Source organism: Lucilia cuprina, chromosome 6, assembly GCF_022045245.1.
Source record: "Lucilia cuprina isolate Lc7/37 chromosome 6, ASM2204524v1, whole genome shotgun sequence".
Lineage (NCBI taxonomy): Eukaryota > Metazoa > Arthropoda > Insecta > Diptera > Calliphoridae > Lucilia > Lucilia cuprina.
The window spans coordinates 36,891,534-36,909,333 of NC_060954.1; the positions used below are offsets into that span (position 1 = coordinate 36,891,534).

Genomic DNA, 17,800 nt, shown 5'->3' on the forward strand with positions numbered 1-17,800 from the left:
TATTATATATAAGAACCAATCATAAAGTGTATATGTATTAAAAGAAAACTTGAATAAAATTGAAATAGTTTCATATAGAATGATTGCACACGAAATAATAATTATTTACTAAAATAAGAGTTTTCATAAAAACCATGTTGTATAAAATAGTTTAAAACAAAAACTAAAAACAATTAAACTACAATTAATGTTTCAATGAAAAAAAATCACAAAACTAATAAACATAAAATAAGTACCAAGTATCTAAAACGACTCCTTATTTCAAAATGAATTTTTAAAATATATATTGAAAGTTATCATTAGCTCACTTGAGCTCACCAGTTAGTTAGTTACCTTCCAGCTAAAAGAGTGCAAAATACTAGGCATTTAAAGTTATGATATATTTAGTAAGAAAGAAAGAAGAAAAAATAATATTTATAATTTTATAAATTTAATAAAGTGTATATTTTTGTTTCTTTCAATTAAATGCTTAATTTATGTAAAGAGCATATTTGCTTATTAACTAATTTAGTATGTAAATGTATTTTCTTTACAATTTTTTTGTAATTCATAATATATTTTTAAATTTAGTAAAATTCATTAAAAAATCAAATTATTATCATAAAGTGTAGATTAGGATAGAATTAAAAATTAAAATTTTTTATCAAATATTCTTAATTTATATGTTTTTATGTGTCATATTGCCTTAAATTGAGTCCAAATTTTGTATTATATTGAGAAATTGAGAAATTTTAAACAAATAAGTAGATTTAAAAATATATATAAAAATACAATAAGTAATTCTTACAAAGTTAATTAATGTATATAAGATTTGTTAAAATGTAGAAAATGTTAAACATAACCAGTAAAGACTTCTTTTGGCAAAAATCTGAAATTGAAATAGTTTTATGTTAAAAATATTATTTTAAAAATAAGTTCTTAACTTAGTTCAAATACAAATTGGTATTTTTAAAAATATCATAAAAATCTTCTAAAATTATTTTCAAAATGTTTAATAACCGAAAATAACTTCTAGTTATCAACACTTTTCGTAATGACTTAGCAATACTTTAAAAACTTGAATTTTTCGAATAAGTTAGAATTTTCGAAAGAAGAAGAGCTGGGAAAGAATTAAAACAGAACCAGAACAGATGTATAACAATCTAGAACAGTATTTGAAAAGAACTAGAACAGAACAAGAACAGAACTAGATGAGAACTAAAACATATTTAGAACGGAAATAGAACAGAACTAGAATAAATCTATAGCAGAACTCAAACAGAACTAGAACATAACTCGAATAAAACTAGAACTGTATTAGAACGGAACTAGAATAGAACTAGAACAGAACTAGACCAAGACTAGAATTAGAACAAATCTAGAACATTTATAGAACAAAACTAAAACAGAACTAGAACATAACTCGAATAAAACTAGAACTGTATTAGAACGGAACTAGAACAGAACAAATCTGGAGCAGAACTCAAACAGAACTAGAACAGAACTAAAATAGAACTAAAATAAAACTTGAACAGAACTAGAACAGAACTAGAACTGAACTAGAATAGAACTAGAACAGAACTAGAACAGAACTAGAACAGAACTAGAACAGAACTAGAACAGAACTAGAACAGAACTAGAACAGAACTAGAACAGAACTATAACAGAACTAGAACAGAACTAGAACAGAACTGGAACAGAACTAGAACAGAACTAAAACAGAACTAGAACAGAACTTAAACAGCACTAGAACTGAACTAGAGCAGAACTAGAACAAAACTAGAACATATCTACAAAAGAACTAGAACAGAACTAAAACATATCTAGAACTAAACTAGAACAAAACTAAAACAAAACTAGAACAGAAATAGAACAAAACTAGAACATATCTACAAAAGAACTGGAACAGAACTAAAACATATCTAGACCTAAACCAGAACAAAACTAGAACATATCTACAAAAGAACTAGAACAAAACTAAAACATATCTAGAACTAAACTAGAACAAAACTATAGTTATATATAACAAATCTTGACAATTTTTACAACTTCAAAATTTTTTCGAGTTCCACTTGAGGACAAGTTATTTTCCGAATTGTAATGATATTTTTAATTTTAAGAATACTGAACTAGAACTGAACTAGAACTGAACTAGAACTGAACTAGAACTGAACTAGAACTGAACTAGAACTGAACTAGAACTGAACTAGAACTGAACTAGAACTGAATTAGAACTGAACTAGAACTGAACTAGAATTGAACTAGAACTTAACTGGAACAGAACTAGAACTGAACTAGAACTGAACTAGAACAGAACTAGAACAGAACTAGAGCAGAACTAGAACAGAACTAGAACAGAACTAGAACAGAACTAGAACAGAACTAGAACAGAACTAGAACAGAACTAGAACAGAACTAGAACAGAACTAGAACTAAACTAGAACTGAACTAGAACAGAACTATAATAGAACTAGAACAGAACTATAACAGAACTTGAATAGAACTAGAACAAAACTAGCTTAAACAGAACTAGAACTGAACTAGAGCAGAACTAGAACAAAACTAAAACAAAACTAGAACAGAAATAGAACAAAACTAGAACATATCTACAAAAGAACTAGAACAAAACTAAAACATATCTAGAACTAAACTAGAACAAAACTATAGTTATATATAACAAATCTTGACAATTTTTACAACTTCAAAATTTTTCGAGTTCCACTTGAGGACAAGTTATTTTCCGAATTGTAATGATATTTTTAATTTTAAGAATACTGTAAGATTTATAAGACACAACAGCAGAATAGAATGCATTTTAGGGGCCCACTTCTCATTAGTAATCATTTTGTGCCATATGCATTGTCAGAAGAAACAGTATATGAGAATTGTAACAAAGTTCTTATTTCAATTTCATTCTAACTTTATTGAGTTAGATCGAAGTTTACGAGCTTTTTTCAGTGTTGTAGTCTTATCATTACTTTATATCGCTTTAAAGGATTTGCATGATTTAAAGAATACATTTAAAGTTGTATTTTTTTCAAATATTCGGATTAAACTTTTAAAAAATTCTAGAAAAGCTAATGCATGAAAAAAATCTTAATAAATACCTTTGAAAATTATATTAATTTCTTAACATCTGTAGCCGCTACAAAACCATTATTCTGCGAAACAACCGTTTCGCGCATGCGTGAAAATAGTGTTGAATTGCGTACATTTAAAACGCCACTGCCAATAACACTGTCATTGGCATTTAATTTAACAATAGTTGGTTTCCTTTTAACCACATTTACTCCGTTAACCGTGGAATTAGACGCTGGCGTAGAAGAGACTTGATTTTTGGGTCCCATCATGAAATATGTACGCGGAGCAGTAGGTTTCTCTTTCAATTCTTCTCTCTTTAAGGGAATTTCATTTGATTTAGTTGCTGCAGCTGAAGCTGGACCAGCCGTTTCATTGTTGGCAACATCATTTGGATTAACACGTACATTTGCTGAATATTTAGAAGGTCTTAGTTTTTCTGGTATCATATGTGATTTGATTTCCAGCTCTGTGGTATTAATGACTTCGCAGTCAATTTGCATTAGCACAATATCGCCATTGAGTGACGGATCTCCTGCTGGTAACATGAGAGACATTTTTGGACGTGAACTTTTATTATAAACCGAAGCCGGCAATAGAATATGATCCATATTAAAGGACAAAACATAGAAAGTATCATCTTGCCTTTTGATGCCTCTAAAAAGCCTTAAATATTCTTCACTAATTCTGGGCTTAAACAAACCCAATGAATTACGTTCTCCTTCCATATTCAATTTTGTGTGTTTTTGTTGTGTTTTCGTGTCCAAAAATATTTTACGTTTCTGTTTCGTGCCAATCGGAGCCTGTAGCGGTAAATCGTAGTCCATATAAGAGCCAGAGTTGAATTTAAAATGTTCCATTTGTTCAAAATCATTGCCAATTCCATTGCCAGTTAAATTCAAATAGTCATTGCCGCCAATCCATTTATGTAAGTTCCTTGCCAATCGCATATTTTCCTGTGTAGCATTTGCATAAGTTGTCGTCGTCGTCATAGTCAAAGGCCTTTTTATAGGTGGCTCATCTTTAGCCGATGTGCCATTCATCTTATCCGCTGTGGTACGATTAACGGGACGCAAGAAATGCAATGGCGGTGGTGGCATATTTGCCATTTCAGTTTCACGCTTACTGCGATTTGTCTGTTCGTGAAATTCATGTTCATTCGGAACCCACAACAAACGACGTCCAGTTTGCACCACTGGTTCATCGTTCACTGTTGTCTCGATGGCATTCTCGAGAGCAGATTTGTTTAGATAATTTTGAAAATTTCCCACATTCAATGTAACCATAAACGCCATGGCAAAGAGTACAGCCACATTTTTCTTAACGGTGGCCGCATTCATGCGTTGTTTGAAACCTTTATTCGAGAATGCACCCGATACGTTGGCAGGTTTTGGAGCAATTTTCACATGATGTGTTGTTGAGGCTGCTGTTGTTGTACTACCACAATTATTATGATTATTCGCAGCACTGCCACAATTATCCAAATGTTGTTTGGCATTGTTCAAAAGATATGTTGTATCGATTGCATTTAATACTGCTCCACCATTTTTACCATCCATATTAAGGGTGTTGAGAATGAATTCACTAACATTGCCATGTTTACAATTGCAGGTTTGAGCGAATGCCATTAATTGTGAACGTAAAGAGGAGTTTTCCTAGAAAAGATAGAAATGGTAAAAGATAAATATAATGTTGAATATAGAAATGTAAAATTAAATGATGAAACAGAACTGGGGCATAGCGCTTTTTTCCTTACAAGTGCGGCACTCATACACAAATAGCCTAAGAGGAACATGTTCCTAAATGGAACATGACAATGTGTTCCTTGACTGGGAGGATCTTTCCAGGAGAAGATTGTCATCCCAGCGACAGATAGTGGCCGATATTCCCATGAAAGAAATATCGGCCACTGTCGAACTGTTACAACAACGACTGACCGACCAATAGTTTAATATGTAGCTAACTTCGAGGACCATGTTTCTATTTCGCTATTTCTACGTAATTACTGTGCCGTACTGAGACGTTTGCAGGTTTTACAGAAAATGAATTACAGGTTAGGTTTATTTCCTTTGTACTGGTGATAAAAAGTCTTGTTGACGACTTCGCTTTGGTTCGCTGGTGATAATTGAAGAACTGATATATTTCGTGGAGTTGACCATTCACTAGAACACTTGTACATTCGTCCACATATGAAATGACGTCCACGACTTGTGGAAGTGCGGGATGTTTAGAGAGGTAGAAGTTAAACAAAAGTGGCGATAGTACTTCACCTTGAGGTGCGTCTTATTTAACTCTATGTGGTTTGGAGTGTCTGTTTCTTAACTTTACGATAGACTGACGGCCACTCAGATAATTTTCAATACATCTCTTCGTTTTATTGGGAATTGTGTATTGCATGATTTCCTCGAAGAGTGTAGCATGACTGACAGTGTCAAAAGCCAAGAGCCTCTCATTCACATTGCCTCTGCTGATTTAAGACTTGTGAGATCTGAGTGACAATGGTGGTTAATGCTGTCGTTAGTGATGCTGTGCATGTTAGGTAGCTGCACAGCTAGGGGAGAAGAAGAGTCTTCGCGACTGGTTATAGCAGTGATATCAAACTCCCTCCCACCCACGCGTCTTTTTGAGGCATACCCAGATAGCCGCTTCTACGCACCAGAATGAGTCGAATTTTTGGCAAAGGGCAACAACTAACTATCTGGCTATATAAGAGAATTTTGTGGAAAACTTATTCTGATCTTATAAAAAATCTTTGCAATAATGTCATCGTAAAGGTCTTACAGTGTCAATAATTTAAATAGTTACTGTAGGTATTAATCGAAAAACTAATATTCAGATCGATTTTTTCAATAATTTCGCTTTTATATGTTTATTTCTAAAGAAAGTTGTTTAGTAAATATTTTTTCAAACAAACTTCATAAGTTTTTTACTATTGCCTAAAAGTATACTTTAGTAACTAACATCAAAAGTAATTAAGTTAAAAGTTTGATTAATCATACTTTCATATTAATACTAAAAATCAAACATGTGCTTTTTATTTGTTACAAAATACAAATTTTTGTTTTCCAATACAACAAAACTATAGTTTTGTTGTTAATGTTTTTGTATTAGTTAATGTTTTTGTATTAGTCTATATTTATAAACTAATACTTATGATTAAGTTTAGGCCACAGTTGTTTAATCGCACTAAATATTTTATATAGATATGAGAGTCTATCTTTGTATAATTTCTAATGTTATGATTTACTTTTTCTAAGAAAAAAATAAATATGTATGAATATAATTAACACAATTTCTTTCTAACTATACAATTGTTAAAATGTTTATTTACCTTAACACGTATTATTGCACATAATTTGAACAAAATTCTTTTTGTTGGCAAAAATATTTGATTGTTTTGTTTATATTATATGTTCAATGAACTTAAGATTGTCAGTGTTTAAATACTAGTTGCTTGTGTTTGTATTACAGATTATGTAGGAAGGCTTTCTTTGTTAAAAACATTCATGTATTCATTCATACATACTATGTATGTACAAATTTAGCACGTAAAAGTAGGTAAATACATATGTACATACATATGTAGAAACATATCTACATACAAATGTAAGTATATTTGGTTATTTCGTCTTTATTGTGGTTAAAAGACGGGTTAATAATATATGACTAATACTTTTCCACAATATAAATATTTTCTATATAAATGTATAAAAAAGAGAAAGGTAAGGTAAGAGTGTTAATAGTTGAAAAATTTTATGATGCACAAACTCCATTACACTATGAAATGGAAAAATAAAAACCTAAAACATTTGTGCAAAATTGCAAAAACAATATTTCAAAATTAGTTTAAAATTTCATCATACTACATTCGTTGAAACAATATTTTCATCATTGTATGTTGCTTTAGTTTCTTTTTGAGTTTTTGTAAGTAGAAATTCAATTTCCGGTAGTAAAAGTTAATATTTTTTGAAGGCTACAACGAACTAAGTAGTGTTTTGCTTTTTTTGGAATCTAAAAATTTAAATGGCGCCGCATAAAGCAAGCATAGTGCCAGGGTAACAATCCAAGAAGCCTTGCCCAAGAAATACCGAAACGACCTATACCTTTGTATAGGAAGCCAGTTCGCTAAGACTTAGCTAATGAGTTTTATGGCCTCCACCAAAATTCAATGAGTTTTTTATGGTTCTTCACCATGTATCCGAATGCATATGGTTAATATGTAGAACTCGAAAAACAGTAACGCTATACCGTTATTCGACGCCGTACACTAAACCAATGCGGTAGTGAAACGTAAAACACTCGAAGGCAGAGCAAAAAGGACCCTTAAGAGATAATGGCAATGACGCACGACAAAATTTCTTCACCCAGAGCTGTATTACGAATGTAGTGTTTTGCTTTGTTTGGAATAGGTGTGTAGAGAACTAAAACTTTAAAAAGTTAACTATAATGTTTGGTTAATTTAGGTCCAGTTCCACTGGCCTAGAGATTCATGTGTACAGTTGATGAAAGTAAAAATTGTGAAAAGAAGAAGTCATTCATATCCTTTCTTGCAGCTAGTTATATCTTCTGGTTGATAGTGAACTAAATTGTCAAGGATAGATGATATAATCTTGTTAGTAAGCTATCATGGAAGATAAAACTCTGGAAATAATGTAACTCTGAAAAAATTTTAGCAGTGACACGTGTAAAGTCGTTGAACTCCGAGTGGTTCCGGTGCGAAGTACCAAATGTCAATTACTAATGGTTGTTATTGTTGCAATAGATTGGCTTTAACTGGATGTTCTTATGTACACCAATTGCTGAATTGACAATATTTGGTGTCGTTCCATAGCGGAGATCCAATTGTAGTGATAGCGCTTGGCTAGTGGTAAAACTTTTCAACTGCAACGTATGGAAAAATACTTAATAAATTCCAAAGGTGTGCTGTAAGTTACACAGCATAGGTAACTTAGGATATTCAACTACATTTGTTAGATCAATAGGAAACACTATGTAGAAAGTGTGGTAGGTAGGGCATACTAAGTCTTTATGAGTTTTCGTTAGTCAAACAATTGCCTGATGACCACAGAAAAATGTTGCACGTAACGAATTCTCATGAGCAGAATAACATTGCTTGCTTAGATTTCAGGGTAACACCCACAACAAAGTTTCCTAATAAGACCTATTGGCTTGGATCCATTAGACTGTTCCAGGGTTGGGCAAACCCTACTCACGGATCCAAGGTGGGCACCGATGTCGGTGCTTATATATTACTTTTATAAACATAAAAGATTCATGCGATTTGGAAAGCTACGGAACTCTTGTGAGACAACATAGTGTTTTCATCCTTTAATGAGAAAGTTCTTTAGACTGTTTACAATAAGGCTTTGTTGAATATCAGAACGCTGCAGTATGCAGGTGAAATAGTTAGCGGGCGAACTTACAAAATAGTGTTCAAACCTTCAACCTCCCATAAGGGACATGTGTCTCTGACAGGGGTTATTGAAAAATATAGAAACTACGAACCACATGACACAGTTTTAACAAAGAAAAAAACCTCTTATCTATATGACTGAATCATTTAATCATGAATCATTGTAAAAGCTCGGCTAGGACGCATTAAAAGATGGTAACTGTAAGCAGATGGAGAAGAAAAGTTGCAGAAATTTAAGTGTTAAGTGTAAAGTATAACAATTAGTGTAGAATGGATAAAGAAACCTTGTTGAGTAACTGCCAAACGATTAGCCGGTCAGTGGTAAACTATGCAGCACCAGTATGAACACCTAGTGTTAGCGACACGCAATGGAAGAAGCTTCAAAGCTGTCAAAACACAATTGCAAACGAGGAACGAAACCTACCACGTCGTACTAGAGTGGTATTGGCACAACTTAGATCGGAATAGTGTACCCTTTTAAACGTGTACTGGTCGAAAATAAACGATACCATTCAAGATCTTTGTTCTGCGTGTGGAACAGGCCCTGCATCCAACTCAGTTGGAACCTGAATTCCTTTGGACTCAGCCATTGGATGCGTCTCGTCTACTGGGTTTAGATCTAACGGAGTCGGATAACCAGAGCGAAGAAGAAGAAGAGTAGGAAATAATTTGTAACTATTTATACGTGTAATTTCAGGTGTCGCTGCTACAACAATAACAAAGAAAGAAATCGGTGCTGCACCTGCATGATGAGATAACATCATGCTATTAAAGCTGTTCCTACTGCAATATATTTGGAGGGGGCACTTAAACCACTACCTAGCGGTTTATCTATCAACTAATTTGGATAACCAGAGTGGCGAAGAAGTCAAGTAAGAAATTTCAGTGTTGCTGCTACAACAACACCAAAGAACGAATCAAGTAAATAAATAAAGCTCTAGAAAGATTAATGCTAGAAGAAATTTCATTTCATAAATTTCAATAATCTGCGTAACGTTTGTACACCTTGATGTATTTTATGTATTTTATTATTGTATTTTTATTTGTCTCAACTTAAAACGTCATTAACCCTGAACTTTTCAAAAGAAATTTTAAAATAAACTCTTACTTTTTTAAAGTGGGAAAATTATTTCTATAATAAACAAAAAACATGCTTTCTAAAGAAGAGGAAATTAAATATGTATAAAAATTTATAATTGTTATGAAATTATATTTTGTGAAACTTATTTTTCAAGTTCATTTATTGCATATATTTTATATTTGTGCAGTAAGGAAGAAAACGATGTTTTTTTTTCGCTTTTTTTTAAAAAATGCTTATTCTTATAAAATTATGAATTACTTATCAGTAAAACAAATGGATCGAAATGAAAAATAATAAAACGTATTTAAAGAAAATACTGGCTGCTCGTTTGCCTAGTGATAAGATAAATTTTATAAAGCTGATGACACTAAAATGTCAAAAAGAACAAGATCATATTGTTTTAAAATTAAATGCATTTATAATTTGAAAACTATTGCGTTTTAAAAATGGTGTTTTTTTTAGAAGATAGATTTGATAAGTGTGACAGACATATATAAGTTATGGTTAAATAAATATTTGTATTTAAATTTTATCAGATTGTAATTGTTGGAGTTATTTAATGTTATTTAAAGCTAAAACATGTTTTAAATTATTTGCGTTTTAAAACTTCATTATTAATGTAATTTAAAACATATGTATCTATTATTCTTTCTATAGTAATTATTTGTTTATGGTTTAAAAACAGTTCCTAATTTTGGAGTATAATGTTTTTTATATTTGTTTTTAAATAACATATTTGTATAACAATTTATGATTCCATTTATTATTTATTTTAAAAAATTATTTTTTTAAAAATTCCCTTGCATGTGTTAGTACTCACCCCTTTCAATGAATAATTTTCCTTTTCCAAATCACTGATACGATTCTCTAATCTTTCAACATATTCCTTTTTCTTTTTACGTGACAACGAGGCCGATTCTCGATTCTTAAGCATACGCAATTGTTTTTTCAACAATTTATCATCGTTGAGACCCCTTAACATACCCAAATCGTTGCGATTAGTTCTGGTATGACTTAGTGAGGCTCTGGCAGCAGCCATAACTGCAGCAGAACGTGCATTCGATGTGACAACTTTAGAGGGTTGTTGCTTAACCAACATGGGTCCACTGGCTTTAACCATTTTCGAAACAAATTGCATAGATTGAGATTGAGAAGATGCAGCTGCTGTCGTAGTTGAATTATTAATACTGGCAGATGTGGGCGTCGACGACGAAATGGTTGTGCTACTGCTGGTATTGTTCGTCAATTTATTTGCAGTTATAACTTTGCCATTAGCAGTTTTCATTATAATTTTCGGCATTTGACCATTGGCTCCGGTGATTTTTTTGCCATTAGTATTCATTTTTTGCATTAAAGCTTTGAAATCATTCGAGGATAGGAATATGGTTTTAGGTTTAGCATTTGTGGGAGGTGTTACTTTTGAATTACCAACAGTGGTTGTAGCATTAGTAGTGTTTGCAATTGCCGTTACTTTAACTGTTTTATTGGCTGGTGTTTTGTTTTCAATTTTAATAGCCGTGGGTGCTTTAATATTAACCACTGGATTGACAGTTGTTAAAGGTACTGTTTGTACAGGAATTATAGTTCCTTGTACAAAGTTAACCGGTGGTACACTTTGTATGTTAGTCACTGGCAATACCGGCAAAGTAATAGGCATTAAAGTCGCTGCAGGAGTTGTTGTTGTTGCTGTCGGTGCTGGTATTTCCATTTCCATAGAAGCTGCATTATCTGAACATTGTTGAGCAGGTTGTGTTGTTGTTGTAGATGATTCATTATTCATTTGTACCTCACGATCAAATTTCTCATTTTTAAATTTGATAAACTCTAAAAGATCATCATCCTGTTCTTGGCTCATTCGACTACATTTATAATTTTGTGACATAGATGAAGACACCGATGAAGCATCACTCTGTATACCACTTGTGGAACTACCACTAGAACTTGTACAGCTACCTGTTGGTGAGGGTGTATTGCGACAATTCTCATTTAGTTTCATAATAGTTTCACGTGTCAAATCATCAATTTTAACATCATCATCATTGAGAAAATTAATAAAATCATCGGGATTGAAATGATCATCATCTATGGAGGTGGGTGATGATGTACGAGCCGGTGTCTCATAGGGAGATGAATAACCTGCCGATTGTTGAGAGGTAGCAGGTGAAGGAAATGCAGGAAAATTAAATTGAAAATCATTTTCGAAATTTTTCTGTGTTTCATCTCCCAACGTTTGTGTTGCTGACTTTTGCTCGTCATTATGTGTTTCCGTTTCAGCTATTGTCATATCAAAATCATTTTGATTAAAAGCATTAGCAAATGCATTTATATCCAGCGAAGCATCCAAGTGAGAGTCTGTAGAACGTATTATTTCATCTAAATCTTCCAAACTATAGTCTCCCGGTTGCGGCATAAACGATGCTATTTCATCTGCAAAATTATGTTTAAAATAGTTTATTGTATTATAAGAAAATTTCATAATTTTTTCTTTTGCACTAAATTATTTAAGTTTTATTATTAAAATGATTTTAAGAGAAACGTTTTAAAAGTAACTGAAACAATGCGTTTGTTGTTAGTTGCCTGAACATCATGGCTAAACGTCAGTTCAAGTTTTAATTATTAATTTGCATAATAGACGAAATTGTATTTGTGCGTGTGTGTGTATGTGTTTCATTTGTCTTAACAAGGTGAACATAGCATATCTTTGGCACTAAGTGAGAGAATGTGTTTTTTGATGATAACTAAAGAAGAAGTGGTATCGCATAAGTTGAAGAGGATTTTTAAAGAGTTTTATATAAAATAGAAATAAACAACAAAATAACAGTAATAAATTTATAATTTATAATATTATTCAAGTTAAAATTTTGGTGAACATTTATAATTTCAAAATTTTTGCATATAAAAAAAAAAACGTTAAGTACTTGCGCAACGGTGAGCAATGGTTAATACATGTGTATAATTGTATTTATGATTGATTAATCATTAAAATAATCTTTACTATAAATTCGGGTCATTCGTAATTCAGGTCTGAGTTGGGGAACAATTCTCGTGTTATCGCCATTATTTCTTAATTCCCACCAACAAGAATATAACAGAATTTAAATAGAAATAGAAAGAAAAAGAGAAAATACTAGTATAAGAATAGGGCTTAAGGGATTTGGTCTGGTTCTTCAAATTGTTCATCAAATACTGCTTTAAATCAGAAGAACTACAGTTTGGTCTGAAGTTAGTGTGAGTGGACTCACAGGATTGCGGACACAACTATAAAAAGTTGAACAGTTATAGAGAGGACATTGAAATTCTGAAGCAATTCCTTTGCCATTGTCTAGTTTTTGCAGCAATAAGAAGTGATATTATTCCGTATAAAACATCCCTCTACGAATACAGATTGGAAAATTCTTAGGAATTAACAGAATTTCTAAATCTGGGTGTATTTTTACCTATTTGATGTAGATTTATCCTCCTCTCAGCCTAAACTACTATCGGGTCTGTTGTAACATCCATTTCATGGAAAATGTTAATTGCTTTTAACCACCATTTCATTATTCCAAAAGGAGTTATGGGATTAACCACCATTTCATTATTCCAAAAGGAGTTATAGGATTATGTTCTCCTTAATTTAGCCCTTGTTGACTCCAATGTTCTCACATTCGTCAAATAACATACATCAAGCTTCCTTTCCTTAAAATAAGTAAATTTACACTATCGTTGCCGACCTAGAGTGAGTTTTTCAGATAAAGATAATATTACGTATATTACCTCTAATGAAATTCTATCTGGAAACTGTGTTTCATAGTTTCCGATATATTCTGTGTTAAGTTTTCTCACAAAAAACCTAATTGAAAAAGACCTTTTGAAACTCTTTTAAGATGCAAAGTCAAATACATATACTTCATTCGGTATTTGAGACTAGTTACACTTGCTGTTCCTCTATAACAATCTTGACCTATATATGTGTAGTCTTGCCTAGAGACAGATCAAAAAAAAAAGTTGACGACAAATAGCCTTAACTATAGACCGATTTGCAGTCTTGATATGAAACATTGCCTATAGAGTGATCTAAATTTCTGGCCATAGACTGATTTATAGTCTTGCCAATAGACTCATATATAGTCTTGACCATAGCCTGATATTAAGTCTTAACCATTGACTGATCTATAGTCTTAATCATAGACTGATATATAGTCTTGAAAATAGACTGATATATAGTCTTAATCATAGACTGATATATAGTTTTATCCGTAAATAGATCTATAGTAAGAGATCCTTGTAAGAGTACTTAACCTATATCTATCTGACAAAAAGCCTTAACTATAGACTAATCTGTAGTTTTGATATAAAACATTGACTATAGACTGATTTATATTCTTTACCATAGACTGATATTAAGTCTTAACCATTCACTGTTCTATAGTCTTAATCATAGACTGATATATAGTATTGACCATAGATTGATGTATAATCTTGAAAATAGACTAATAGTTTTGACCATAGACTGATATATAGTCTTAACCATAGACAGATCTATAGTAAGAGTTCCTTGTAAGAGTCCTTAAACTATATCTATCTATAGCAATAAGAATTTTTATTGTTTTTATAAATACGTAAATGTTTAACCTAAATTTTTTATTAGAATGTAGCTAAGATTCGGGTTTTACAAAATAGACTTAAATTTTAGATAAATTTTCCCATAAAACCATTAAATATATACATTTTAGTAGTGTTATTTTTTTCTTGATAATAATTTGCTTTGCATGACTCATAAAATTATTATAATACATATCTTTATACATATTGGATAAGCTACAAACGAAGCGTAATTATCAAATAAACATTTAAGGCTGTTGTCAATTGATCTATATATTAAAGTATTTATAACAATTGTATAAATAATGCTAATAAATGTAGGTATTTAAAAGAAATAGAAAATAAATAAAAACAAATATTGCATTGAAAGACTTTTTTCTTGCAAACTTATAATAATAAGATATTATTGTTTCTTAAACTTTATTAATGGAATAATTACCCATTTCAGCAATTTATATTTGTAGTTGTTTAAAGTTATAAAAGTAGTTCACAAAGAGTTAATTATGTTTCCTTAAAAAAAGTGTTTACTACTTCTCGACCAAGACAAATTGACAGATTCCAGTTTCTTATAAATAAACACATGTCAAATTGAGGGGCGTTTAAAACAAATATTTGAAATTTGATACACTTATATTGATATTCTTTTAGGTATTTAGTGTTTTCCTATTTCCAAAGAAAAATAATTTTGAAAATATTTATTAGAGAGCAATCTTTTTAAAGTAATCATTACAGCCTTTCTCTTATCAAATTAGAATTGTTTAAAAGAGATAATGAAAAGTAAATAAAAAAAAATTAACACTGAAAAACCCATAAACTAAGATTTTATAATACTTTCAACATGAAATGTAAAATACCAAAAATACAACATACTGTAGAGTACTCATTGTTATGATACACACAATTGTTTTGTTATCTTGTGTTACCATTAAAAAAAATATTTCGTAAATGTTCCTTTGTGATAAGATTGGTATGATTTTGTTTAACTTTTTGTTATGGAGGGTGGTTGATACAAAATACTTTAGAATATAGAGTCTAGATTTTATTTTATAGGTTTTTGTTTGTTATTTTAAAAAATATATTTCTTATAATCTATAATAATATTGTATAAGGTAAACAAAAGTTATATCGTTATTCGATAATCATATAATTTATAATCTAAAAATATATAGAAATTTGATAATTTTAAAGTACTACCTTTTTACTATTATATGAAATTAAAGTTTATAATGAGATTTATAATAAAGTTTAGTTATTCATAACTATAGTTTTATTTTATGTTTAAGTTTTAAGCAACATGTTAGGTAGTTAACCTACATATTTCTGTAATATAGAGAAGTTATATTTCAAATCATACTAATAAAAACTTTTTAAAATGTGTTTTCATATGTTATCTTGTAGAACAACCGGCATTTATATTATTTCCATTTCAGTTAACATTATTTTTATCCTTTCGTGCTAATACATTATTACCCGCATATTTTTTTGTGAAAGCATGCAATCTATAAGTTAACATTACAAGGAACCTATTTTCTATAAATATGTATGTATGAATGTAATTATGCCGGACCCGTATTTATGAATCCATTGAATTAAATAAAAGGCAGTAAAAGAATTGAAAGAGAATAATCCCTGAATAGGATTTATATTTTAATAGAAACTAATTTTAAGCCCAAAATTTCAAATACTTATTTTGATAATGAATTTTTAATAATTGATTATTTTAAGTTAATGACAATTTAACATCAATTTATAAAGAATTTTTATAGGCAAGAGTTAAGTTCTGGGAATTCCAGGGTTAAGTTCTGGAATTCTACTCAAAATGAGAAAGTATACCTATATCATCAGTTTTGGGATGAATCCTACTCAAGACTGTGGGTTAGTATGTGTATACTCTCAATATTATGGGCACAGCTATACAAAAATGGACGAGTGGATTCAGACTAATGTGGAGGGTGTAAGGGGATGATAGTGAAACTCTGAAACAATTTCTTTGATATTGTCAGGTATTCACCGAAATTAGATCCATATATCTTAAAAGATATATTTCTTTGTATATAACACCTCACACGAACATTGAATGGAAACATTCTTAGGAATTAGGACCAGATAACTGAGTTTCTAAATATCTGGTATAATAACAACAAACTTTTTATATGAAAAAGAGAGTCTTCAACCTAACCCAAAGCCAAGCTGAAAACGCCAAGTTAATCATGGATTCTCGTTAAGCAGTAAAATAAAAAACATTTAAAGATTTCAAAAATTATAAATTTTAATTTAATAACGCCAGATCATTTATTTTCACCACTGATGTGCGCAGGTTACTTCTCTAGTAGGGTATAGTATTATTGTCGTCATTTACCACCATCACTTAACAAACAAAAAACAATCACAGAGTTGAAGAGAATGAGAAAGAGAGTAAATAATACGAACAAAAAAGAAGATAATTATCACAAACGTCAACATTTTTTCAGGTCTTTTATAAAAAAACCTGTTTTCTTACATTAACGAAAAATACAATCACGACGTTGATAAACAAGATTTTAATGTTTTCAGCCCGGTAAAAGAAAAAATGGAACGAACTAAAAGCCATTTTTAAAATAAAATATACTACATACTCACATACCTCTTCAAAAATAAATTAATATACAAACACGCATTATTTAATACATTATTATCAAAATTCTTATAAAAAATGAGAAACTTCTAGCTAAAATTTTGACCAGACAAACAATATGTTTCATTAAAAATACAATTATTTTGTTTTTTCTTTAATTGCAATCAAAATGTATTTGCATGTTTTAAATAAGTAAACCAACAACAAATATAGCACAAATTTATTATGAAAAGTGAAGGGCGTATAAAAAAACAAATTTTGTTTTTTGCATTTGACTGCAACAACAAATACAATATTGTACATATTTATGAAGAATTATTGAATGAGTCTCTGTTTTGCCATCTCATTTTTACTACACACAACATCACACAATACGTAATTGCACTACACAATCACTCTATCTCTCTCATACATACAAACAATCAAACGCACACACACAATCATTTAACTAATCATCATTATATATTTAATGCAAAAAAAAAAACTTGTGTCTCACCGTAAAAGTTTTCATTGTCCACATCCATTTTTCAATGTGTTTTTTGTTATCAATTTACTAATTTTTGCATTATTTCACTTCAGATATTTAATTCTTATGGAATAATCATTTATTTTATGAATATTTTCATCACAATATTGAAATTTTCTTAAGAAAAACCACCGGCCGCACGGAAGAGAGTTTCCTGATAATTGTCGACGAGGCAAAAGTTGAACGGCAACTGAAAAGAAAATGTCAAAATTTCTTCTAGCATCTAGACGGCGTTGCCAACCAAACACAATGTTGCAATCACAGCGATATTTTTGTATACAGTTTGGGAAACAAACCTATGTTTTAATAAATAATTACACTAATTTTATTACTATGGAAATATTTTACAAAGTCTATATGAAAATTGGTTAATAAAAACGTAACAGAATCGCTTTTGTTACGATTATTAAAAATTTTTAATAAATCGCTAGACTTTTTTAAAAATCGCTAACTTGTTTTAGAAATATCAAAATATCAGCAGTAACTAACAAAATTAGCATCACTTATACTTGAAAACAAAACAAA

The 17,800-nt window shown here is 30.5% G+C and overlaps 1 protein-coding gene across 1 annotated transcript; it reads right to left on the reverse strand.

Moving 5' to 3' along the window:
• Positions 1–415: 415 nt before the first annotated feature.
• LOC111678583 lies at positions 416–17,460 on the reverse strand. Its single transcript, XM_023439977.2, has 4 exons — positions 17,246–17,460; positions 10,372–11,978; positions 3,087–4,712; positions 416–868 (listed from the first exon to the last, which is right to left on the reverse strand). Exons 1-3 carry the CDS (start codon positions 17,271–17,273, stop codon positions 3,096–3,098), a joined length of 3,252 nt encoding a protein of 1,083 aa, XP_023295745.2. The 5' UTR covers positions 17,274–17,460; the 3' UTR covers positions 416–868; positions 3,087–3,095.
• Positions 17,461–17,800: the final 340 nt, after the last annotated feature.

Coding starts and splice junctions, on each gene's coding strand:
- LOC111678583 (XM_023439977.2), bottom strand. CDS start 17,273: ATGGATGTGGACAATGAAAACTTTTACG. Junction 11,979..17,245: donor GGACAATGAAAACTTTTACG/GTGAGACACAAG, acceptor ATAATTTTGCAG/ATGAAATAGCATCGTTTATG. Junction 4,713..10,371: donor AAAATTATTCATTGAAAGGG/GTGAGTACTAAC, acceptor TATCTTTTCTAG/GAAAACTCCTCTTTACGTTC.